Consider the following 26,417-nt stretch of genomic DNA (forward strand, 5'->3'; position numbering starts at 1 on the left):
CTCCCTTTCAGCTCAGCCCTCTGCTGCTCTGGCTGAAATGAGAGAGGGCCCCAGGCTGGGACGGCTTGGCTCCGAGGGCCCGACCCAAGGCAGGGCCAGAAAAAAACAAATGTTTAAAAAAAGGCACTGCAGTCTCCCTGCTCAAATGTGGTGGTGGAGCCCAAGAGCCTAATATACTGTACCTTTAATGTCCCCCAGTAAAATAATATACTATATCTTTAATGTCCTCCCGTAAAATACAGGGACACTCTAGTGTGTTTGGGTGTGTACAGGTAATCCCCGATTTATGTGTGTGTGTGTGTGTGTGTGTGTGTGTGTGTGCCCATGGCACACATTTATTTTTGGATGCAAGCCTTTGCTTGCTTGAGCGTCCGCGTTTAGGTTTCTCTTTAAATTCAGAATAAACTACCCATGCTGGGTTATACTCAGTAAGTGTTGCTTCTGGCAGAGGGCACAATGCAGCTTAGTGACGGCTGCACTGAGACCCAAACGTGGGTTCAAATCCATGGACCCAGAGGGATGTCAACGAAGGAGAATGGAGGAATTGGGTTCAACGAGGAAACCTCATACAGTAGCTTCATCCCTGAATAAGCCCCTAATTGAATATGTAAAGGAAAAAGTAGTGTTGGGTGTTATTTTTCATTTCCTCTCTCAAAAGTCGTTTAAGGAGCAGTAAACCAAAAATAGTTTTAAACTTGGTAATATATCTGATATTATCCATCCCATTTTGGTTACTGTTCCTTAATTAAGACTGTAATTTAGAGAAATTATTTCTATAATCCTGTCTCCACGCGCCAGTTTGTAAACGTTCTACGGTGCTCCGAACTCAAGGTCTCGTTTTTCTACCCAAGTCAAAGTGCCTTTTACGAGACACTACGCAAAAAATGAACACCATCAGGAACCCAAACACCTCGGTTAATATGGCCGGCCCCTGTCATTACAGAAAAACACGAGTTGCACATTTCTAAACCAACTTCGCTCATTATAACTGCTGTGCAGGAAGGTAGTGACAAAAAAAATCACAAAATCACCACAAAGTCTGTATGGATCGCTACCATGACACCCACCCCCCCCCATCCTTCCTTCCTAGAACTCTCTCAAAAAAAAAACGCTTTTCTCTAATCTCATAGTGTCCGAATTCAAGATGAAGTTCAAGTACACTTCCAGGGCTGCCAGGGATTAGCATTTGATAGATAGATCATTCAGGATTAACCATGTTTACATATCACGGAATGCCTTATACTAACAGGACTGGCCTACAGTCAACAGCATGAAATGTGAAATGAAACATCCATCTGGCACCAAGGTGCAGTCCCACATCGTGTCAGGGCCGTACAGCAGAGACCAAGCTCAAAGTAGGAGCTCACAATTCAGCTTGGATCCAACCATCGACTCCACACGCTTTTGCCTGTGATGTGGGTGATGTGGCTGGTTTGCTGAGACCTTAGGTTAATTGTTGACATTGTCTACATCGAGATCTGATTTAGATCTTGATTTTTGTTCAACTCATTCCCTCTTGCGGTGTAAACCTGTATTCTGAATTTCGGAAGGTGGCCATCAATTGCCATCATTATATCCCGAACGAGCAGCTCCCTTAGCTGTCTCTTTGTGTTATCAAACACACAGAGTGCCATTTTTAATCACTTTAATTGCTTTAATTGCTTGCCCACTGCCACCGGTTGCAACTAGCTCATCGGGCGAAAAATTGATATTTGTGTTCATGTCTTGTTCTATATCAATTCACACAACCTTGAGCTGAGGACTTTGTTTTGATTGGAACGTAGCCTAAGTGAATGCTTGGGCAGCGTTCGAATTGTGAATGTGAGTCGGTTCATGGCAGTGCTCTCCTAGAGTTACGCTCTGACGATGCGTCCAAAATCTATTCCTCTCCTCCCAATGTAAACCTGTCTTCGTAAGATGTTTCTATGTGTGTGTGTGTTCTCGGAGAGAGAACTTTTTCTCAAAGCCTTTTCCCTCCCACCTAGGTTTAAATGTATCTCGGTTTTTAACATAACAGTTCCAGACGGCTTAAGTTACTGGTCATTAAAGTATTTTTTATGGATGTCTTCATATATATTTGATTTAGAAATACTTGATACACCCCGTTAGGCAGCACAGCTTCTGGAAAGTATTTTTCCTTTGGAAAATATTCCTTGTGTAAAGTAAAAGACACCTGGCGAATCCAGTAGAATGTGTCTATTTCAGGGTTTGTTGGTTTTCCTGGCAGGTTGGCCCAATAAAATGTTGCTTCCCCAGTCTAATCCATATAACCTTTGACCTTCCCGTCTCGATGAAGCCTGACCTTTCAATGTCCGCACATCAAACAGGAAAAAGTGAAAAGTGACTTTTTCACTCTGCAATACACATCCAATAAACCGCGATAGATCAGCTGGTAGTGAATTGTTGCAGGTTCGAGATATCTGCGGTCATAACTCTTCCTGACCCCTGCTAATCTCCTCTTCCTCTCAGATTCATGCCTTTTCAATACATCTACTTCTGTGTAATGCTGGCTCTTCGTATTGTTATCGTAACTCACGTCTGCCTCCCTTATGAAGAATAAGCAGGAATTTCACAGATGAGTGTCAGTGTTTAGAAAGTGTGTATGTGCGTGCGTGCGTGCGTGCGCCAGCCAGCTAGCAGCGACGGAGTACTTCCATGTGGGTGTCGTTTCGGAGCGCAGTGCTCATTAGCATGCTGGCAGCCTCGGGACTTGTTTGCTGTCCAACTAATTAAGGCCTTGCGCGCATATGTGGGCAACATCTGGAGTCACAAGGGATGCTGCCGGGAATCAATCCGCAGTCTGCCGGTGCATCCCGGGGAGTGGTGAATGGCTGAGTAGATCCAGTACCGTCCTCCTGCTCCCATACACCTGTTGACCATTTCTCGTCTGAGTCGAGTTCTGCTTCCAGCGGAGGTCAGAAAGGGAAAGGAGAGCAGGGAAGGGGGGGCTTGATGACAGCGATGATGTGAAGAATGAGATCAGTGCACTCGTGCGCCACATGTTTATGGGAAGGGGAAATCCAGCCTCATCGTGTTTTAATCGGCAAAATAATAAAAGCCTCCTCTGGCTGATTTGGAGAGAGCTCGCAACCTCAGTATCATTTGAACGCGTAGAAAGGGGGTTTAATTGTACCCTGCAGTGCTGTGTGCATCACCTTTTAAAACTTCTTAAACGGGTAGTTGTGCTGGCCTCGCCCTTTACCAAACATTTGTGGAGATCTTAACGGCCGAGCTCCTTCAGATGCGATCAGTCTTTCCATGTTGGCAGCTTTCTCCTCGCTTGTGTTGCTAATGACCTGTTGTTTAATGTTGTTGTAATGTTGCTTAGGTGCATGTAGCCAGTTGGAACACTTGTTTTGTATCTTTTGTAAGGGTTGGCGATACATAAACACATTTTCCTTAGCCCGCTCGTAAATGAGAACTCCCCTTCCTATCAATTATGTTGGGAAGCAGGTTGTGGAGTTCACCTGTCAGGAGAACCTAACTGATGAGCCAATAAGGCCAGCGCTATAGAGGAGCAAATAACCGGCCTGTCAAGCACAGCCAGGAGCCCTAGTGAAGACATCAGCGACAGAGCTAGTTCATGCTACTCTCCGCATGTACTAGCTCTGTCGCTAATGTTAGCCGTGACCAAACACTGTTGCTATCCCAGTGGACCACTGCCTTTGGGTTTTTTTTCGAGGCGATTCACGATGCTGGTTTTAAACCAGGCAGATGGTTTTGCTGGACATAAGCTACGAGGGTTCCTCATGGAAATCTTAGCCTCGTAATTTACACCTCAGTGCGTTTCCATTAGCCACATTCCTCCTTGGTTTAATTGTGTATGTGGGCTTTGGCTGTCTGCGTGTGTCTGTGAGGTAACTTCATGACAAGAACTAATGTTCTTGTCATGTCGTAACCTTTTCCTCCTGCTGTTCTGTTGTTGTGCTACACAGCGCCGTGCAGCGTGGCGGTGACACCTAAAGTAGTGCTGGCCCAGAGACGTTCATTTCAAAGCTACGCAACACAGGTGCGGCCGAGTGTCGCTGGCCAAGGAGGTACCAAAGTGGGTCCTTGTCAGTCTTATGAAAATACATAAGCTGTAGCCTAGCACAGCTGCGTATCATCAAGCATTAGGTTATGCACAATCAAATCCAGGTGTGCATACCTGTGTTGACAGAGAATGTTTATGTTGGAAAACGGTGGCCGGAACAGACAGGAGTGAGTTTTCCTCCCCACTGTACGTTACTTCATGAAATGGGAGTTCCTACAAGGCCTCCCACACTTTTCGTTCACACCGTCTCTCTCGGACGAGGGGTAAGTGAGTTCATCTTTTACTTGAATGAACCGGTGGTTCGTGAGAGAGGTAAACAAAGGGTGTTCTCCCCCGAGTGAAGAGCGAGAGCTGGGGGGGTTTTGGCTCTGCAGCGCGGGTCGTAGATGGCAGATATCTGGGGCGATTGAGACATTTTGTTAGCTCAGGCGAAAGAGGGGATTAATCAAAGAGTCTGTCAGCAGCCCAGTGCTCGGCTGTTGTCATGACTCCACATGAGGGAATGTGGGAATTGACCCTCGTACGTAATGGCCAGAGTAGATACAACAAGAGTCATTGGTGCACCGTGGGTTTGATGTGCTCCGGGGCTAATATTTCACATTTAATCACTGGCCAATCCAGCCCCTCCTAGTGAACATCTGCTCTGAATATACAAACATAAATAGTGTCCACCGACCCTCATCCCCCCTCCCTGAAATGGTTTCCAAAAAGTTTCTAACATAACAATTTCATTAAGTAAACAAACGACAAACGATATGTGAAACCTAAATTCAGGGCAAAAAGAAACACTGGGGTTTAAGCAGTCATGGGGGGTGTCATGTATGCACACGCGACATGTACACATCAGGGTCTCGCACACATGTGCCTCACGTGCAAGTTCCTCTTGCTAATCCAGACCTCGGCATAACGTGCCTCTATAAGCCCTTTGAAGACGCCAGGCCTTATAATGTGGTCCGAGAGGCAGATTAAAGCCAGCTCACTGTTTCCGTCGCAATTATGAAAGCGCTGTAAATGACACATGGCATTAGGATGCCCTCCTCCTACGCCGGAATAAAACGGATTCATACAGTATCTGCAACTACGATGGGATGTGTTTCCCTCGCACTCTTCCTCTCCTTTCAGAGATGTACCCCCCCCTGCTCCCTCGGTCATAAATTATGTCTTTGTTTTCATATCGCTGAGTAGGTCTGGTGTGCACACTTGTGTGCTGCATGGGTTCTAACGTTTCAACGGTTCCCTCCCAGGGCTTTCAGCAGTGTTCCTGCCTCTGTCATTACCAGTCTTGTCAGGCTCCCTGCATCCATGTCTTGGATTCAAACGGAATAAGCCGCACACTCCCATCTGAAGAATATTCATTGAACCGCATCGACCATCAGAGTTTCCTTAGATCACCAAAGCACTGCGCAGATTAGAGATCGCTATTGGACTGAAACTCGACCCGGTCGAGCCAGTTCTATCCTGGTCCTGCGGCCATACGCACGTTTTGATTTTGGACTCAGCGAGGCACCTCTCTGATGCCATCCAGTGCAGCCCTCGGTGACCCTTCGGGGCCTGGTTAGTAGGCACCCTGCACACATCTGGTGTTGCCGTTCGCTCCACCGCTTGGCGTAGGCACCGGGGCCCATTCCTTTGTCCCTGGGCCCCAGAGAGGGGGCGATCACAGCCGGGGCCCCGATCGGCTCGGCTGGCTCGGTCCCCCACTGTGGCCACACCTTCCAATTAGCACCATGCCTCAATAATCACAGTCCTGCTACCACTTCAGTTTTTTGTTACATTGAGCTCAGCAGTTAACGGGATTTGAAGGCTTTGGCGCAAATATCGCAATGTGATGCCGTTGCGGAGAATCAGTAGTTAATGTGTGTAGGGCTTAGAAAGAAGTTTTATGAAAATACTGATGAGTGAAAATACCCAAAAGGGGGCATTCTGGCCTTTATTCAAAGGCAACATAATAAGAAAAGCCATTGGGGTGGAGGAGTAATTTGTCTTTCATCTCACTCAAAGATGGATTTGCTCAAGTCAGGTGACCGCTTCTTTCTCCTGCCGTCATCCAAAATAAGCAAGGTTAAGTGCTCGCTGGCCATATCTTTTATTTATGACTTATTATGAGAGGGAAAATAATTCATTCTGGCCTGGCTAGCTGCTCACTAATGGTTTCTACACTCCTTTAAGCATTCCTTAGAAAATCTATGCAGGGTAATCTTGTGCCGGCCACATCAAAGGGAGACTGTGGCCAGACATACTTAGAATTTGCTAGGTGCGCTTTACTGAATGTGTACATGTGTTAAGTTTTCTCAGAAATCTAGCAACACCCAATACGTGTCCAGGAAGCGTCTGACTTTAAAAAGATTCACGAACTCTATGCAAAACTAGTCTGCGCCTGTTATTTTGGGCTGAATCTGTGACTGCGGGGTCAAATCTGTGCAGGTAAACTACAACTTGACTGTAAAGTTGCAGAGGAAGACATCACATTGAAGAATTACCAGATAGCTGTCTATAAAAATATATTAATTGTTTCAATTTTTAAATCCTTAGGCTGTTCTTAGAAGGCAACGCTTTCTATACGAGTGCAAAAGGAGTAGATACTTTTCTCAATGACACACTCAGGTCCATGCAATAAACGTATTGATTCAGTTCAGCCAAATAATGGGAGTAGTCATTGTACTCATTTGAGTGTGGGAACCCAGACAAAAAGCCTATACCCCAAAATGTAGTATTCCTTTAAGAACTCTGGTTATCCCATTTATAAAGGACACTATATTTAAGCAGCAATCATTCTGTCCATATCTCTGTACCCTTGCCAGGAGCTCTGCTGGAGTCGCTATAGGGCCGACCGGCCAATAGCCTTAAACATCGTCCCTCTGCCTCAACTCCCTTCTACTTCTTTCACAACCATGTTTATTCAAAGCTCTGAACCTTAGGAAAGAGAAGGGAAAATCAGTCTTGATTGAAGTATCGGTATAATGTGTTTTTAATCTTATTTATATATATATATGATGGTGCCAAATACCTATGGAAATGTTCAATGGGAATGCTTATTTTATTTCAGTGGCCAGTCCCATGTGTAGGACAGAGTCAGGGTGGTGTAAAGCCCTCTGATGTCAGCAAGGTCTCGTTCCAGCCCTGTGCTGTTGCAGCTGCACCTGAAGATCTGACTTTTGTTTTTCATTCCCTCGAATGGCAGCCTCTGCCCAGATTCTGACCTTGTCTGTTCATTTTGTCCGGAAGAAAGGTGTGTGTGTGTGTGTATGTGTGTGTGTGTGTGTGTGTGTGTGTGTGTGTGTGTGTGTGTGTGTGTGTGTGTGTAAAGGGTGGTGTGTCATAAGGAAGAAAGTTGCATAGATGTCCATTCTGTCTGGTGTTCAAAGAAGTGACTAAACTGTCATGCAGTTTACAGTCACCGTGATGAGTTGCACGACACGTGTCAAATCAAACCGTGGCCCAGGGCCAGGATAACGTCTGTTTCGGTTCTGTCAGCTTGCGCAGTTCATGTGCGGTGACGATTAATCAGGTCTTGGATGGTTCAAATGAACCACATGTGTACGCGGAAAAAAGTTGGCTTAAAACAATTAATTGATTACAGTCTCCCTCTTGTGTCTTTTGCCTCATCTGCTACATCACTGTCCTTTCATCAGCCTTGGGTCTGCACCAGTTACAATCACGACAGTGGCTTGCAACCCCATGAATCTGTGCTTAAATGGGCCATGAAGGAAGAGCGGGAAAAAGACAGCCCGCTAATGGCTGAAAAGACGACTAATTAGCCGTGGATGGAAAGGCAGAAAAAAGGACTTAATGGTAAGACAAAAAAGACCATGGCAGCAGTTATCGATTAGAGAGAGGACAAATGAAGGGATGAAAGGGAGCGTGACCATTAAAGATCAGGAAAATGGGGCTGAGCGAGCGAGAGAGAGGGATGAGAATAAGGCACAGCTTGAAGGGGTGGGTGACTGCCTCTGGGGCATGCTAGTGATGTGTCTGCCTCACTTTGCATGGGGGCTTGAGGGGATCGGAGACCGAGCCAGCAATCAGGGCCCTCGTAACCGACGTCAACAACCATACCAAAAGGCCCCAGTTCCACTCGTCGGTCTTTGATTAATACGAGGAGGCTTATGTTTGCTTCTTTGGTTCACTGTGAGAGTCCCCTGATATCTGGAAGGAAAATCTGGGATGCTTTTTTTATTTATTTACCTAACCGATCTTAATCATGTTGGAATAAGTTCCTCAGCGATTCATCCAGCCTGTTCACCCACTCACGGAGCCATTACGTCCTGCCGAAAATGAGCGTAGCTAAACGATTTCAGAGCTGGTTATAAGCTGGCCCCCGCTGGTGCAAACACGGAAAGAGGGAAAAAATGGAAAGAGTGATAAACTAGTAAAAAGAGTAAAGTAGGAAAAGAGATGGAGAGAGGGGGGGAAAGGTTGAAATCATTGCCATATGTGTGCACACAGACACCTGATAGTCATCCCGGTGGGTGGATCAACATTCTATTTGAGTGACACAGATGTGCTCCCACTCTGCCAAAGCTCAAGTTAAACAGCCAAGAAAGAAAGGCAAACGGTGAGAGGTTGTTTTCATTGCAGGAGGCTTTTAAACATATGGTCAAATACATGAATCTATAATCATCCAGATGACTGGCGCTATACTTTGTCTGCTTATATACGTAGGTCTTCATGAAGTTTCTAATCTCTGCATCGCCTATTCTGCATTGGATTTGATTTAGAGCTTTCCATGCTAATAAGCTTGATGTTATCCCTTTTTCAACCTGTGTGCTCTCAGGCATTCCCCCTTTGTATTTTGTGTTTAATCTTTTTTTCATTACATTTCTGCTTCCAAAAAACACTTTCCCAAAACGGTACCATGGACTATTTTGATAATTATTTTGACTCTTATCCAAAGTGACTGTAGTCAAAACGGAGTTCATTAAGGAGCAGGTAGGAGTTGATCATCTTGTTCAACGACAGGTTGGCTTAAGACCTTTGGAATTGTACAACGAACCTTTCAGATAGGAAAAGCACCCCAACTACTAGACTCCTCACAAATCATTTGACGCTCGCCCCAAGATTTGTCATTGTTTCCTTCGCGGTTCCCTCTCTGATTCTAACACTGTGACGTAGTCATCAAAGCAGGTGAGGCATGTTACCCCCTCCACATTTAATTACACCTCAACCCCGCTCTCCCTGAAAACGAATTGCTCTCCCACCTCCTCCCCCACCTCCTCCCCTGTCCTTCTGCGTGAACCCAATCAGCTCTGTGCCGTAGCTTCGCCTTTGTTCTGTTGCTAAGATCAACAAACGCCTCGTTCCCCTCCCGCCCGCTGCCGTCTCTGGATGGATCTGCAGTGTGGCTTCAGTGGAGAGATGCTATTTGGCAGCACGCACGGAAGGAGGGACGGACGGACCTGGGCCCAGATGTCTGGTCTCCCTGGGTACCCTGTGGTGACTCGCTGCAGCCTGAACAAATTCTCCTCGTTCAAACGACATCGTTTGGGGTTTGATCTGGGGCTTTTCACGGTAGAGCCTGCCCATGGAAAGACAAAACGCCATCACTCACTGCTCCGTCCCCGGCCTGTCTCGGCTGTGATGGTATTGTCATCGATAGGCTGGAGGCTGTCCATGTGCTATAGGAGGACACGTGGCCTGGAGTATGACATCATGTCGGTGAATGGGAGCCCATGTGGTCCATAGGACACGTGGACGCCATGGCCTGTCTGGAGTTTCAGACATCAGCCGGGTTTATGGCCCCGGGGGGCTTAGGGGAACTGGCAGGCTCAGGCAGCACTGCACAGGCCTGACGTTGTCATGGCAAGAAGCTCAAAGTCTGCCTTTGCTAGCAGTTCTGGGTCAGCACAAAAGTGACTGTTTTGAACGTTTAAGACCTGAATGGACATTTTTCTTTTTTGAACGTGAATTATTTCTACTGGAAGGCCAAAATAGTGTCCGTGGTGCACCTTAAAGCAAAGGAGTTTTTCACTGATGCAGATTGTGGGGACTGCACACACACACGGCCATTGTCACTGTTTATTCGCCGACAAACCGTGATACTAACACTGTGATGCCGTGCTTTTTTAGTTTGAGCTGGCTTGTGAGATTTAAGCCCAGCGACTATGAATAAGGTTTAAGCTTATTCACAATCACTATAGTCGATTGTACACAAAACCTAGATTCTATATATCTATATATGTAGAATCAAAGTACAACCTTTGGCTGCCCCTAGCCAAACCCAACCATGGGGTCGGCTAAGCTCAGGAGGTAGAGTGGGTAGACTTGTAACCGAAACGTTGCTAGATCGATCCTGCTAAATGCTCTAAATGTAAACGTAAAGGTATGGGTCGTGGCGAAGTTATACGCCAGACAAGCCTCCTGGATTCCTCCTTTTCCTCCCCCCTTTCTCCCTCCCTCTATTCCACTCTCTTCATTTGATCTATCTGTTTTCCGGGCCATTCAGTGGGCCCGGAATGCTCCAGTACATCTGGCCTATTTGTCATCCGCCTCGTATCAAAGCCTGCATGGGTTCAGCTACCTGCAGGAGGCTCGCTGACGAACCCCAGGCCCGGGAACCGACCCACGCTGGGCCCAAGTGTTTACCTCTCCCAGGACTTATTGTCAACCCGCACTCTCTTTGCGTTGCTGGAGTTCCTATGGTAACCTCCTGTTGCCGGGTCGGTAGAATGTTCCCTAATCCCCCTTGGGGTTTTATTATATACATATATGCGAATGTATATGCATGGAGCCATGATAACATAACAAGAGCCCTGCGCTCCTTGCATTAGTAGTGTTTCCATAGTGACCTCTTGATGATGATAATAATAATAATAAAGGGTGAATGATATCCCCCCCATCTCCATATGTATTTAAACTTGGCACAGTCCCATCTAGAAACCTTGCTACTGTGGTCTCCCCCGTGCTCTCTGTTACAAATGAAAAACTGCTCCTCTGATGGGTGTCATGAATCTAGCAGTAAACCCCAGTGTGACCGGTAGACAATGCATCCATACGTGCGGTTGTGATTTACGCCCCCTGGCTCGCCGCCTCTCTGGCTAGCGATGGCGTCGGAGAAGATTGGGGCCTCAGCGCTACGTTAAGCAGCCTCTCTGCCTGTCAGAGTGTGTGTTTGTGTGTGTTTGTGTGTGTGTGTGTGTGTGTGTGTGTGTGTGTGTGTGTGTTAACCAATGGGGGGAGGGAGCTGCTGCTACTGCAGGACCAATGAAACTCAGAAAAACGGCAGTATTTCTGGCCTTAAACCACATTCACTCTCCCCTTTTCCTCAACCCAAACTGAATCGGGAGTTATGTCGAATCCTAAGTGTGTGTATGTAATTCACGTTGAATTGTTTGACATTCGACCCTGCCAGAAAGAGATCATAACAAGTTGTGGGTATGGCGTGTACATTAGGGAGACGTTCTCCGCTCGGATCCGTGTCTCTTAGTCCGTACGTCTCCGTAACGCACCCCTACACACTCACAGCGAGTTACCCTTCCCTTGACACATGTCCTTCATTTACCATCAGAGTGCACCCATGCACTTAACGTTAGCCGTGTGGAAAAGATTTCAGTAAGAGAAACGCGGCACGAGGCCTCTCCACCCGCCCCCCCATCCCACCATCAAACAAACCAGTCCCCAGAATCCGTGCTCCCCAAACCGCCACGCTGAGTGTGTGGACGTCAGAGAAAGGGAAGTGGGCTTCGAAAAACAAGCCTTGATGGGGCCCACATGTGTTGCACTCGGAGCACATATACCGAACCCCCCCCCCCCCCCCCCCCCCCCCCCCCCCACACACACACACACACACACACACACACACACACACACACAATATTGAGACCTGATGCTCTGCTCCCATCCCCTTGTCTGACCAACCTATCGTTCCCCCCCCCCCATGCTGCTGATTAGCAGGCCTCAAGGCAGCGAGCTCTCTGCGCTCTATGTAAATGCTCAGTTATGGTTCCACATCGAAGCAACGCAATGACCACGCAGACGCCTCGATGCAGTCGTGAACCTCTTTTGGTTCTGTGTCGGGTTTTAGTGAGCGGACCAATCACAGCCCTTCCTGCTGCGTTGCCTTAACGCACGTCAGGCCCTTCCGGTGGAGGCAAGGAGGGTCGGCAAGGACGTAATGGGTCCGTAAACCCCTTTGCGTTGCGTCGACGTGGCACCATGACTAAGTTAAGGGCGCACGGTGGAACCGAGAGGCCCCGGTCCGTCCTGCGCGACTCGGCAGGTTCAGAAGGCGCCCCGAGCCCACCGGGGTTCCCTGTCCTTTAGTTGTCCCTCTGTTTGTCACCCTGGTTGGTGTGAGGTATCTCCGCGAGGAAGAGGTCGACGCGCTCTTTAGAAACACCAGAGCAAGCCCCCCCCACCCCCACCCCCCTGCTCATTCCACCCCGGGAATCACCCCTGACTCACTGTTCTCGGGTGGTTCAGTTGAGAAGGCTGTAAATAAACCTGTGAATGACAGTGAATAAATGACTGCGGTCAGTTTGGCTGAGGGACGGCCAGCCCAGGGCTCCTATTGCAGGTCGTTGACCTGGCTGGTGTGCGCGGAGGCGGGACGTAACTCTAGCATCCAGCCCACGGATAGCAGAGCTCTGAAAGGCCCAGACGCTGAGGTCTATAAGTAGTCGTTACTTGACACATAGCTTGCTTTTAGCGAGACGCTCGTAACTGCGGTTTGTTGGATTCCTGTCTGTAGAGGGGACGGTGGGAGATTAAGATGTGGATTAGGGTGTACTGTAGAGCATCTGGAGTGTTTGGAACACCCTCAGTTATTTCTTTTTTTGTTGGAACTGTTACATTGCATTGGTTCTTCAATTCAGATGCATTGCATTTGGGAAGTAATCTGTGCGTATTGAGTATAATCTAAACGTATTGCTGAAGTCCCCCATCAAATCAGTGCAGCGAACTCTGTTTTGACACATGGACGGGCCGGTAAAAAGTAACAGACAAACACACAGACGATATGTCACGGCCCCCCCGGAAACCTAAGCTGTGCTTCGGGGCATCAGTCACCGTGTCTGCTACATCAACTCTGACAAGGGGTCCTTATCCAGGGACAAGTCCTGGTCTGTTCCGCTCTGGAGACCTGACAGGGGCACATGGGAGACGTCAGGTCTAATTTTCTCCTCCTCACCCCATCTCCCTTCCCCTGGCTGTCTTGTCAGCTGTCTCTCCTCAACACCTCATGCATCGACGGGGCATGATTTAGCGTGATGTGACTTGGATGTTTCTCATGGGACACTGATGCACTTGTGTGTACAAATGATTCTAACGGGTCGACCTGTTTGATTTCCCTTATAGAGCGTCAAGAATATGCACAGCAGCAAAGGCTGCCGCGCTCTCTGGGCGAGAGACGACTACCTGCTGACCACGGACACGGTAAGGAGGGATCCACACGCCTTTGCAATGCGCTCAAATCTCTGCATGGAAGTCAGTGTTTACTGGTGCCTGGGTTTGTTTAGCACTTTGTACGCTCTATGTATTTTTATTTGTGTGTTTATTTTATGTGTGTGTGTGCGTTTGTGTGTGTGTGTGTGTGTGTGTGTGTGTGCGTGTGTCTTTCCGGTATTGACCCTGCGTGTGTGTTTTTGTGGATATGCCTGTGGTATTGACCATGTGTGTGTGTCTGAATGCAGTATTGACCCCGTGTGTGTTTTGTGTGTGTGTTTAGCACCGTGGTCGGGAGGTGAGGCTGTGGGACAGCAGGAAGCTTGGCTCCGCCCTGGGATCGGTGTCCGTCAGCGACTCCAGCGGGTGAGTGGTCGCCGTGGCAACGTGTCGCACCGGAGTGCACCCTGGTTGCAGGCTCTCCATCTTCCCCTGTCAGGACGCTGACAACACGCGCTCTTGTGCGGAGATCCATACATGTGCAAGACCATATGGTTGGTCTATGAATGCGTATGTGTGCGTCTTTGGTAGTAAAACTAAAAGTGTGTGTGTGTGTGTGTGATACATTGTGAGGGGGGCCTCTATCCTGCGCCCCTGGCCAGCAGGTTACAGAACGCAGACCTCCCACAGTCCTGACACTGTCCCTTCACATTCCGGACATTTCCAGGATCTCAATAAGAGACGGACGGACACACACACCGTTCTGTCTTCTCTTCTCTACTTCCTTCTAAGAAAAAAGTATACAAAGAAATTGAAAAGCTAGGGAGCAACACACACGCCCGCACGCAATCTCATACACACAGTTCTTCTTCTTCTAGGGTTATCTTGAAAGGCAAGGTAGCAGATCCTCCCCCCACATCACACACACACCAGGCACACACACTGCAAGTCCTTTCAACTTCTGAACCCCCCCAATCCCTCGCTCACTTCGTTTATTTTCCCGGAGGCCTGGAGGAGGGGGGTGTGTGGGGGGGTGTACCCCGGGAGCGTTGACAGACCCCCCAAGGGAGGAGGCGAAGGTGTGTGTGCGGTCATTTTATCAGAACCGGTCCCGTTCACTGCTGCTCCGAGCACCTCGGCGATCAAGCACATGTGCTGGTCTGCATTACCCATCATGCATCTGCGCCGGATTCCTTTTCGAAACCGCAGGGATGAAATGTAGCGGGAAGAGAATTGCAACGTCTGTGTTTATAAAGTGCTGTTGAAGTCCCCGTGGTAGGAGATGTGTCGAGCGCTGTTCAGAGACGGAAGCCGGGTGACTGACTGATAGGGAACACATGTGTTGGTGATTTGCAGAGTGATTCTATCTGGAGCCGTGGTGAGAGTTCTCTAAGGTGTGAAAAGTCCTCTGCACTGAAGGGTGCTGGATGAGGCAGGCTCTCCTTGTGTGTACCAGCGAGCTCTTTCTCTGTTTACCATGGGAATAGTTTTCCCAGTGGAATGCTGCTGTTTGCCTCCCTCCTTATTTGGAACGTGTGTTTGTGTAAGAGAGGCAGGCGTTTAGGAGTTGACACTGCAGGGATTCCAATAACCACCTCCACACTTTCCCAACCACTGTCCTCTCTCTCTCCATCACTCTCTCTCCTTTTCTCTCTCCGTCTCTCTCTTTCCTTTTCTCTCTCTCCGTCTCTCTCCTCTCTCTTCCTTTCTTTCTCCATCTTTCTCTCTTTCTCTCCTTTTCTCTCCTTCTCCCCCTTTCTCCCTCTCCCTCTCTCTCTCTCTCTCTCTCACTCTCTGCCTCCCCATGTATTTGAAACTAGGCTCCATTTTCCCTTCACGTTTCCCTTTTGGCTGAGATGCCCTAAATATTTGATTTTCCAAACCAGTGTGCTTATTTGGTGCCATCCAAATATTTAACTTATTTTTGATTGAAATTTAGCTGATCTGACATATAGCTTTATGTGTGCCTCTGCCGATCAACATTTTATTTCAAGTTGAACTTGGCAGAGGGAAGGCAGGTCAAAAGCAAATTCAGTAAACAGAAAGATCATTTGGTCTGAATTGAGTGTCATGTGCGACCACAGCTTGTCTGTCGTCCAGTGGCCACACATTCCGTCTCCCTGCTGATTGTCACTCAACATCTTTTGGTTTTGTATTATATATCTTATTTTTACCATCAGACTGAAATGCTGATGTGAGAAGAACAGTTTTAATCCCAGATAGGAGGATTGGGATGTCATTTTCGTTTTTTGCGTTTTTTGTTTTCCCAAATACTGCAACTTTTCTTTTTTATCAAGGTGCGAATACGACAGCATAGTGTCATTTTTTTTTCCAACACAATGTAATTATTATCCAGCATTTGTGTCAAATCACTTAATTTTTTATGTCCCGCCTCTTTCTCTTTGTCTCCATCTCTTCCGCTTGCTCGTCTTACAAAGTTAATTTTTTCCCCCTTTTTCTTAACAATTTATGAGCTATGAGGCAATTAGAATATAATTAATACAGTTTTATCAGAAACATTTGTAAATATGTAATTTTATTCAGTAATTAATTTAAATTAGAATATTTATGTTAATATTTATATACTCTTGACTCAAGAAGACTCTGAAGTTTCTCTTCTACTATCATCATCAAGTTATCATTTTCCAAGGCCTTACTTATACTACTCTTTGCATTCTCTGATCCTTCGCCATACCCATTATGCTCTTCTCCCCCCCGACCCGGCCCTTTCCTCTCCATCCTCTGACGGTTCCGTCCTCGGCCAGGCCAAACCTCCGTCTGTAACAGATACGGTCAGCCTCCGAGACGAGGTCCAGATCTAGCCACGCTTCAGGAGTTAAATCAGGGGGAAAATGTAATCACTGCATTAAATCATATTCGTCGGCCGTCCGGCCTGCCCGGTTTTATTGAGATGAACGACCCGCCGTAGCAGCAGATGGTTCTCAGCGTCGGCCGATAACTGAAGTGGTCGCTCGCTCGGGGGGGAAACGTTTGCTGGCATCGGTTTCTCGTCACGTGCCAAAGTCAAGTCGAGTTCCCCTCAGTTTGTAAATTATAGTCTTTCTTCCTTTCTTTCTTTCATTCTTTCTTTCTTTATGCTGTCTTTCTTTCACGCTATCTTTATGCTTTCTTGCTTTCTTTCGAAGAAACCGAGGACTTTGTTTAAAGTTGTACCAAATACAGAATTATTTTAATGTTAATATATTTCTTTATTCATTTATAGATATAACATATATACATTATACAGTTATTCCATAGCTTATAATATGTCCCATACGATGCCTGTTTGCAATGATCCATGTGTCACTTCTTTTTCTATCCAGCCTCATTGCGTTTCCTCTTATCTGCCTTGTGATCTATTAGTAATTTTTACGTGGAGAATGTGCTGTGAATGCGGTACAGCCACGGTGCACAGCCAATGACAAGCCCCAAATCGGGCAGATAAAAGCAGGCCTTCAGCAAACATCTCAGCCAAATTAGCCTCATCTCTCCCCGCGCTAACGTCGAAGCTAAACAACAGCAGACAGTCGAGTCAAACATCAGCAGCCAGACCATCGCTCCATGTCATCCGATGCCTGAGGTTCAGATAAAGATGGATTTGTTCCCCGGGTCTGGTTTTAATTAAAGACACAGGATAATGCGGTGTGTAATTGGAGCGCGGGCTGGCTTATATCAGGTTAGCGAGGATGCTACGTCAGTGATACAGCGCACTGTTTTCTTTGGAGCGGCGCAAGAACGCACTCCCGGTCGGACAGGATGGTTTTGGTGGAATATATTTTGGACGGAGAGTAATGGAGGGAAAGTGTTTGTTTTTCCTGCTGGGGTTGAAATGGAGCCTGGAGAAGCCTGGTAGCTCATTGGGTGATGCGTCTGAGAGGGGCTGTTTTAACGTTGCGGACCATAGGTAGCTATTACTGAAGGAACAGCCTCACGGGCAGCAGAGAACAACAACACCCTCTCACTGCTATTAGCCTCGTCTCACTCTGCCCTCTATAAACCCAAATTATAATAATGACTTTAATGGGGCCTCCGGGCCTGGCCCAATCAGTGATCTTCACAGCTGGCCCCCGATTGCAACCAGCCTGCCACGTAAATAGCCAAGACGTCACAATGACCCGTTCTCATTCCACTGCTCAATGCAAACACACACACACACACACACACACACACACACACACACTCATTCACACACACACACACACGCACGCACGCACGCACGCACACACATTTGCACGCGCACACACACACACACACACAGTCGTACATGCCAGCGAGACACACACACAGACACACACACAGTTGCACACGCCAGCGAGCCATGATGATGCATGCTCATGCGTTGACCCGTGGACGTGGCGCTGAGCTGACGGGACAATTCTCCGAGGGTCACTTGGTTGGGATTCGGCATGACAAAAGTTTCACTTCTTTAATTGGGCCCAGTCACTAGCAATCATTCGTTCCTGTACTGCAAGACATGGAAAAAGCACACACACACGCACGCACGCACGCACGCACGCACGCACGCACGCACGCACGCACGCACGCGCGCGCGCACGCACACACACACACACACACACACACACACACACACACGCACACACAGAAACGCACACACAGAAACGCACATTAAGGCACTTGATGGGGAGGGATCACTGTTCTCTATGACTCATCACCCCACCAAGCCGTCTGATTGGAGTGGACAGACGTCCCTCCCCAGGGAGCCGACCCCTTCTGTGTTGCCAAAGGGCCCAGGTTCCAGAGACCTGTGAGGGGACCTTTCTGCTGAAAGACTGGGTTGTGGTCGGTAACTGGGGGAGGGGTATAGGGCTCCCAGTAGTGGTAGTGGTTACGGTCTGAGGTGGAGGAGGTTGGTGGAATGTTCCAAGACGCGGGATCAATTAGGGGGTCTCGGCGCAGATATTCAATCTAACACACTTACCAACACGCCCCTGTTCCTGAAACGCCTTGAAGGCATGCCTCCGAAGCACGCATGCACACGCAGAGCTATAAACACACACACACTCTCTTTCACTCTCAAACACCCTCTCTCTCTGTCTCTCTGTCTCGCTCCGTCTCACACACACTACACACACATGTGTTTAACGCCTACCCCACATCCATACACTACTCTCAAGGCTGGTTCTCTGCAACGCTCCCACTCTCTCTCTCTCTCTCTCTCTTGCCCCGAGCACAGCAGCTCGGCAGTGTAATAGATCCAAACACTTTCCTGATCAGGTAGATTGAGCACAGCTCCTCTATCCCATTAAAGAACCAGGCCTTGAAAAACAGTCCCACTCCTTGCTCCTTCTGCGCCCGGCCCCGGTGCCTATGAAATCAGTCCCAGATGAGGGATTTCCTGGAGGGGAGATTAAGCGCAGCTACATCTTGGTTAACTGAAGCAAGCCAGAAAATGCCACAGAAAAGGCTGGTCTGAAAACTCGCTGGACTGCTGCCGCTTTTCCAACACTGGGACTTTATCAAGGTGTGGCACAGCGCGGACGCCTGGAAATCAGCTCCAGAGAGATTAGGGATAAGGCCGCTTTTGGGTTTGATTCTGAAAAGCGTATTTATTTCATCTTAAGTGCTCGCACTTGATGTGAACCAAACAAAAGTACTTGCTGATTGGCCTCAATAATTCACATTGGAGTTAAACAAACAGCCACTGTGTTTTAATGCTTTTTCCTTCGCTTTTTGAGTTAAAAATACTACAACTACAACACGCCAAAAACACGGAATCAAAAAAATCTCAGATTTGTGATACTTACTGAAAAACCGCTTTCTTTGTGTTGTTGTGCAGACAGTTTGTTCTTGTGGTTGTCATTGTCATGACCAATTGCAGAAAGTCAGTTGAAGGTCTGACGGGGTGAAGCCAGGGCCAAGGCCTGTAGGGTCAATCAGGTTCATTCCTTCCCCCCCATCGGGGAAGTTTGTAGGAGTAGGGTCGGGTCGAAGCTGCACAGGCCCTGAATCTGCCCAGTGTCAGATGAATCGCGGGGACTGGAATCTGTTAGTGATTTAGGATTCCAGCTTGTGTGGCAGTGGCAGAGGTTAAAGCTAGGGTAGACCTTTTATTTTAGAAGCATCTTTTGGTCATGTTTGATTCAATTCTCTTTCTTTACCGGCGACAATCAATAAATCAAATGCTCTGACAAACAAATGAAAATAATCTGTTATCCATAGCCGTCGCAGGCGTGTACTTAGCCCGTCCAAGCGTTACATTAGACCCGAATGAAATGATTGGACGGTCCTACCTGTCTATGTACCTACCTTCCTAGCCACCTTCCTATGTGTAGTCTGCCCATGCATTCATAATGCATGACCCAAGTCTTCCACAGGGCTAGGCAGACTCATTGATAAAGCAAGCCCTTGTTTTCGGGGAGTGGTTTTGGAGGGCCAAACCCACTCCCCCAAAACACGGGACTAGCTTGCTTTTTTTTTTTAGCATTGAGGCTTGATGGAAGGTATTTCATTTCAGTTGGATACTTTCAAATTTAAGCTTTCTCTGGCCCGTTTCTCCAAATTGCCTACTCTAGCTTTAAGGGAAAATGGGAAAGAACAGGGTGGAGAGACCAATACTTGAAATCCCCTAATTTTCTGTCAAGATGTTGTCTCAGTGCTGGATTTCATGGAGGTTTGATTAAAACGTATGTGCTGCTGACCTCAGCCACCCTGACTCCCTCCTAGCTTCCTTCCTCCCTCCTGCCCTGCCTCCCCTTCTCGGTAGACTCTCGTCTCTTCGCGGCGCTGTCAAAGATCCAGCTGCCATTTTTCAATACCAAATTCAATACCTTTCTTTATGCTCACCTGGCCGCCTACCCCTCCCCCCCTCCCCCATCCCATTCACTCCCAATCCTGACTTTCTTTGCGTCGTGCCCCACCCCCACCAATCCCCTTCCTCTCGCAGTGAGAAGAGAGATTTGGGAGGGGGGGGGGGAGGGAGGAAGGTAGCAGAGCTTTTGAAGGTGCTGCCGTCTGGGATTCCAATTAGGTGGTTTATTTTAGAGCAGGGCCTAATGGAGCTCTTTCAGCGCTGGTAGAAAACACACATAGAGTTATGTGCCGTTGCTGGCAGGGAACATCTAATATAATTCACAGAGGGATTCGATTTCATCCCGCAGGTATTTCTTGCCGCACTCTGTGCTTCAGAAAGAAGCCCTTTGTGGGACTTATGCTACACCAGGCTGAAGTCAAAATAGAAAGATAATAAGAGGCAGGTCCCCTTCCCCAAGTCCCCCTCACCCTTTTTTCCACGATGGTTTTCTATCATGGTTTGTTTTATGATTTCATACGGCCGGTGGAGCCATCAGGGGCCACCACATTGCCTCATGTCGCAGTTTAAAATGGTTTTAATGCCGTTAAGATAATTGCTCAAATGAGCCTTTGCTGGGAAGCCCGTACTTCATTTTATCCCTGAGTCCCTCTGGTTTTTGGATCAAAAGCCGGTGTCCGACTTCACTTTCCATCTCTTATAACTCAGGGCAGCGGCAGCAGTTACACTTGCAGCTGCAGATGCTGCAAATTTTGTTTTCCTTGGCATCTGGAAGAATACCCACACTCCCCAGACCATAACACATGGACCATCCGTTCCTCAGGGCCGATGGCCTGCCGACCAGCATTCACTCCGCCCTGGGTCGTCTCCCCCCCACCCCAGTGTCTGTTCTACTGGGTATACTGTACATGTGTCATTAGCCAGGCCTCCATGGAGACGTTGGGGCAGACCTGGCTGGCAGGGGATGCGTGCCTCCATTGGAAACATTTTCACAACACAACGTTGAGTAAATGCGGGGGAGATGGCTAAACTGTGGGTTATTGGGTATCAATGTGTAAAAGGATACGAGTGGTGGAACAGCCAATGGCAGGTTCAAGGAGGGCCTCACGGCTTTCAGAAGCTTGCGGGAAGGCCGACTCGAGGTCTTCCCGATGCTCTCATTCACTCAGGAATTGTCGAATGTTGTTTTCCTCGTCGGTCTTGGTACTCGCAAATGGCCGGTTGATGATTACGATGTTGATGATGTTTTTTGGTTTTTTAACCGACCCCCCTCAGTCTCCATCTCTGCTTCGGAGCGAGTTTATGTATTTTGGGTTTGCGTTTCATAATTGGGCAGCAACTATTTACTCATTTTAGCTCCCGTTTCTAAATCATTGCCTTGCTCTCTGGACGACGTTCAAGGTTTTCAAACGTGCGCCTTTTTTATTTTTTCCTCTGCAGCGATGGAAAGAAACACGGAAGGTTTTTCGGCAAAATGTGTTTCCCATTAGCGGACGGTTTTCATGGCCCTGAAACCTCCACAGCCCCACCAGGCCCCCAGCTGTACCTTACCCCCCCAACAGGCCTGCTGGCTGGGGTCTCCTGCAGACCGACGACCACAGACCCACAGCGCCAAGCGTACAAACGAGCAGGACGCTCTTATAACCGGAGTAGAGCGAGACAGAGGTGGACAGAGCCGCTTAAATTACACGGGGTTGCGATTCAATTACGAGCACGTACACGCATATTCTGCGGTAGCTCCTAATCTCTTAGGAGGAATGCTGGAATCAAAGCGGTTGACGATTTAAAACCCACTGTCACCAGTTGCCAACACTGCTGCCATCATACCAAAGCCTGTGCCATATCTCGTCCAGGGTCCTGCTTCGCTCGGCAAATTGTCTGCATAACGTCAGCGCAGATCCACACATCTGGACCCGGTGTGAATCTGGATGAACCAGATCTAAGTGGATGCGACTGGGGCAGGCTTTTCCTCTGGTTTAACGGAGGCGGCAGGCTGCGTGAGCCAGGTCGTCGGCTTTCTGCAGCCGTGTTTTACGAGTTTGTGGGTAAGCAGGATGATAGAAAGCGGGGGCTTTTCGGTTCGTCCTCCCGACCGCTGCGCGGCTTTACCAGGAAACCTTCAGGAGTCGGAGGAAATTGTTCATTAACAGGGAGCTGTGATTGGTTGCAGGCAGGTGGGCTGACGCCATCTCCCACGTGGGCCCTATTTGTCTTCCCCCGTACCAGGGAAACCTGTCAGCGGCGCTGAGGCAGGAGTAATATGCTACGCTTAGTTTGACGGGAAAATTGCTGATGCATGCCGCTGGTCACGGCCTGTGTGGGTGTGTGTGTGTGTGTGTTTGTGTGTGTGTGTGTGTGTGTGTGTGTGTGAAAGGTTTAATTGGCCTTTCAGGTGGGAATCTCAGTGTTGTGTTGTTACGCCAACGCTTCAGACATGCAGGTGTTAATGTGTGTGTGTGTGTTATACTTGGCAAGGGGTAAGCAAGGAAGGAGCAATAACAACAGTGCTTGACCGCCTAAGCATGTCACCATGGAAATGTTATGACAATAAACCTGCATTATTGGTCTCGCCTCCACTCCCATGACCATGTGGCACGGCTTCAACCGGATTAAAAGCTTCATCAAAGTGTAAATTGGCAGGGGGAGGCGCAGAGAGGCTAAGGTGGGGTCCCATTGTGTGGCAGGAAGTGTGTTCCCCCATTGTGTGGGAACAGTGGAGTGGGGGAACACGGAGGAACCTCACCTTGTATGGCTCTGGATCTACGGTCCGGCTGTTCTTCAGGAAGTTCCTGGGGGCCTTCCTGGGGGTCCTCTCTCGGTGAAGCCATGCTAAGGTTATTTCAGCCGGGTCGATTAGTCAGCCAGCTATTATGAGGGGGGGGGGTCTTTGTAGATGGTGGGGGGGAGGCCTTTGTTGAGGGTGGGGGGGACATGTTGAGAGTCTTGTGAAAACAGCTTGTTTAAGCCCTCCCTATGTGAAATGACTGCTTTTTGGTTGCCGTGGGGATGAGGCAAGTGGATTGCTTCATTTCTGGTTGTTGATTCAGAGATGATTCATTCCGAGGTTTCTTTTTCACTGACAGGACAAGATTGTTAATCTAGCATGTTATGTTGTTATTCAGTAGCGAACAGTAAAGGAAAGCTGCTTCTCAAGGATTGATGCAAAACATGCTATTAACCTTGTCTTTCTTTCTGATTCCTGCACACTGTCCCCCGAGTTTGATTGTAGGTCGTGCTCAGACTCCCATAAAAGCGTAAAAGCGTGCAAAACGACTATATCAATTAAAATCCAGCCACTCACGCTCTTCTCAATCCGACACAGAGCAGCCTGCACTTCCCGGCGTTCCACCCCAGCACACACAATGTGGGAGTACTATTCTGCTGCACTCTCCATCTTTGTCCTGGCGTTTGCGTGAGGGTGTGTTTATGTGTGTACGCTGCGGCGTGCGTGTGTAGGGCCAATGGGGCACAGGTGTCCTCTCTCACAGCCGTCGAACCGTGAGCCGGTGAGGGTGCATTCCTGCAGGTCCTAGAGACACATTTGTGCATACCATCACTCCACCAAACGGCTCGTACCACACACACACACACACACACACACACACACACATTGAAACACTTACACTGAAGCACGCACGCACGCAAGCATGCACACACACACACTGAAAGACAGAAAGCCAGAAAGGCACACACAGAAACACAGAAAGACACAAAGACACTGTAAGACACACACATACAGAGAGGCATACACACACACCGCAAACACCCAGACGGGCCTAAAGGTCCCTTTTTCAGCACACACGGACCATCTCCAAACAGGATTAATCATAGCTCAAGGGGGATGACAGGTGGAATGAGACAGACCCATCTGTCCATGCATACAGTGTCTTCTTCTACTCATGCATTCATGAGCTTTCCTTTGGCTGTGTGGCGTAATGCTATAGCTGGCCCTGGCTCCAGCCAAGCAGTCCTTGTGTCTCTCTGCCCCCGCTTTGTTCTTGTACGTTAGTTTTTCGTTCTCATGTTTTTCTTTAGTAGTTTTTTAGTTTTGTGAGATCAATACACAAATAACTGCTATGTTTTTGAACGCTTACATTTTTTCTATTAACGTTTTTCACTGTATTTTCTTTCGGTCCTTATCTTTCTATCTCCCTTTTGTTTTTGCGCTCTCTCACTCCGCATCGCTTGAAAGGAAAATCAAGATAAGGAACAGCCACTGAAATATGGGAGTGTTGCCGTCAGTCAAACAGCGACACGTGAACTGGTGAACTGTCAGGGCATATTCGGTTGCTGAGTGTTCAGTGAAGACTGGGTGACGGGTCCACGAACACCGGTAAACACACGTCCTTCACTGATTCAGGCGCTCCGTTAAACCGCTACATTAAGGCTCTGTTGTTCCTCCGTTTGGGAGGTTTTACTCCTGGACTGGAGAGAAGGTGGATGGAACAAGGTTTCTTTCTTCGCGAAGAAACGTTAGACAAACATGTTTGACCCTGAGAGAAGACCACGAAAAAAAAAAGAGAGGCCCTACCCAAAGAAAATAGTCAAGGGCCCGATTGTTCATCAGGGGCCAAGTCCTGGTGCTGTTAGGGGCCTTTTCCCGCTGACAGGCTGGTGATCATGGAGTCAGACGTTCATTAACACCAGGGTGGAAAACAAACGGCGTAAGGTAGAGGGAATGAGCGCATATTGAGGAGAACGTCTAAATGAGGCGTGCTGTGAGGTAGTGCAGTGCACTGGGATGCATTAGCTGTTTTAACGGTGGTAATCCTTTTCGCTGTAAAGGATCCGTTCTGCAAAAAAAATTTACAAGAAACTGGTTTCTCTAGGTCATGTATATTGTCATCCATGTACAGCATACCGCAGAGGTCGGGCAAAGATAAGATTACAAAAACCGTATTAAGGCACATGCGGTTGAAACCAGTCAGTTTCAATTGTTTTTGTCGTTATTCTTCTCTAATATATCCAGAAGAACAGTGTGTTGCTCAGAAACATTGTTAAACCCATTGGCTAATGCCTTGTACCTTTTAAGTGCCAACAAGCCATCACTGAGTCGCTCGGGCTTGTGTATAAAAGAGAAAAAGAAAACACACTGGTGTAAACACTCAGGGGTTGCCTGGGTGATCGCTGAATGGGGAAAGGGCTACCGCTTCTTCCTGCTTACCTCTGCGTGTCCTGACTTCTCTCCGACCCCATGAGTCCTCCACCCCCACCCCCCCAAGTTGTCAAGATGTCTGAGGAACACTGGAGCCTAGCCTGATTCTGACAAGTGAGGAGTGAGAAGGTGGAAAACACGTGTGTGTGTGTGTGTGTGTGTGTGTGTGTGTGTGTTGTGTGTGTGGTGAGGGGGTCTTTGTAACCCAGCCAGGTATTGTACTCTCTGTGTCTGGAAATGTGAAACTTGCATATAACACACACATACGCGCACACACACAAACGCTTGCACAGGTGTTGTATCTGCACAAGCTGACTCTTCACACTCTGAACTCTGGCAGGAGTGTTTATCCCTGAGCTCAGCCATTTTCATGGATCAGGAAACCGGACAAAAATAAGCCGCACACGCACACACAGACCCACAAAAACCTTCTCTTCCCTTTCCAACACAAAGATTGTGTCCTTCTAAATGCCTCCTGCACTCTCTAGTGTTCCAGCTTCCAGTTTCCCTCTTTCATTTCTATCCGTCTCAAGTGTTCTCTCTACTTTCTGGTCTTCTGAGCGTCGGAGCGGACCAGAGACGCTGGAACCCGAGTCCTGCCGACGGCCAACCACACAAAATTGGAGGTTCTGTTAAAAGCACAAGGCTCTCCAACAACACACACGGAGCCACCGGCCGACGCGCGCACCTCCCAGCCCTAGAAAACCACGCCGGCTGGCCCTCGGCCCAGCTAAATAGATAACCGCCGCTGGGTAAGGCCCACGGAGGCAGGGTGAGCGTGGATGGAGGGAGGGCGGGGAGGAACGGGGGAGAGAGGGGTGTGTTGACTACTGGGACGGAGTTGGCAGCGGTTGCTCTGGGCCTGACCTTTAGTGGCTTTGTGTAAATTACATCCCTCATAAGGGGAAAATATGTGGCGGTCAGGCCTGAGACCTTCCTCCCCTGTCCTCTCCCTTCTTCTTCTTCTTCTTCCTCCCCCGCTCTGCTGCTGCTTAACTTCTCTCTGCTTTTTTCTTTTTCCTTTGCTTCTCCAGATCTCCATCATCCCCCCCCCCCCCCCCGCTGCTTACTCCTCTCGGCCTCTCACTTCTTTGCCTTTCGGCTGTTTTACTCTTCATCTCCCTCTCCTGACGGGCTGCTCT

The 26,417-nt window shown here is 48.3% G+C and overlaps 1 protein-coding gene across 1 annotated transcript in view; it reads left to right on the forward strand.

Moving 5' to 3' along the window:
- The window catches only part of coro7 (coronin 7), a 101,315-nt gene that overhangs the window by 13,141 nt on the left and 61,757 nt on the right, over nucleotides 1–26,417 (forward strand). Inside the window, exons 8-9 of the mRNA XM_079745796.1 lie at nucleotides 13,325–13,402; nucleotides 13,695–13,777. Coding sequence (XP_079601922.1) covers nucleotides 13,325–13,402; nucleotides 13,695–13,777 — 161 coding nt within the window. The remainder of the gene's footprint in view (nucleotides 1–13,324; nucleotides 13,403–13,694; nucleotides 13,778–26,417) is intronic.

The sequence above is a fragment of the Pollachius pollachius genome, assembly GCF_949987615.1.
Source record: "Pollachius pollachius genome assembly, chromosome: 11".
NCBI classification, from domain to species: Eukaryota; Metazoa; Chordata; class Actinopteri; order Gadiformes; family Gadidae; genus Pollachius; species Pollachius pollachius.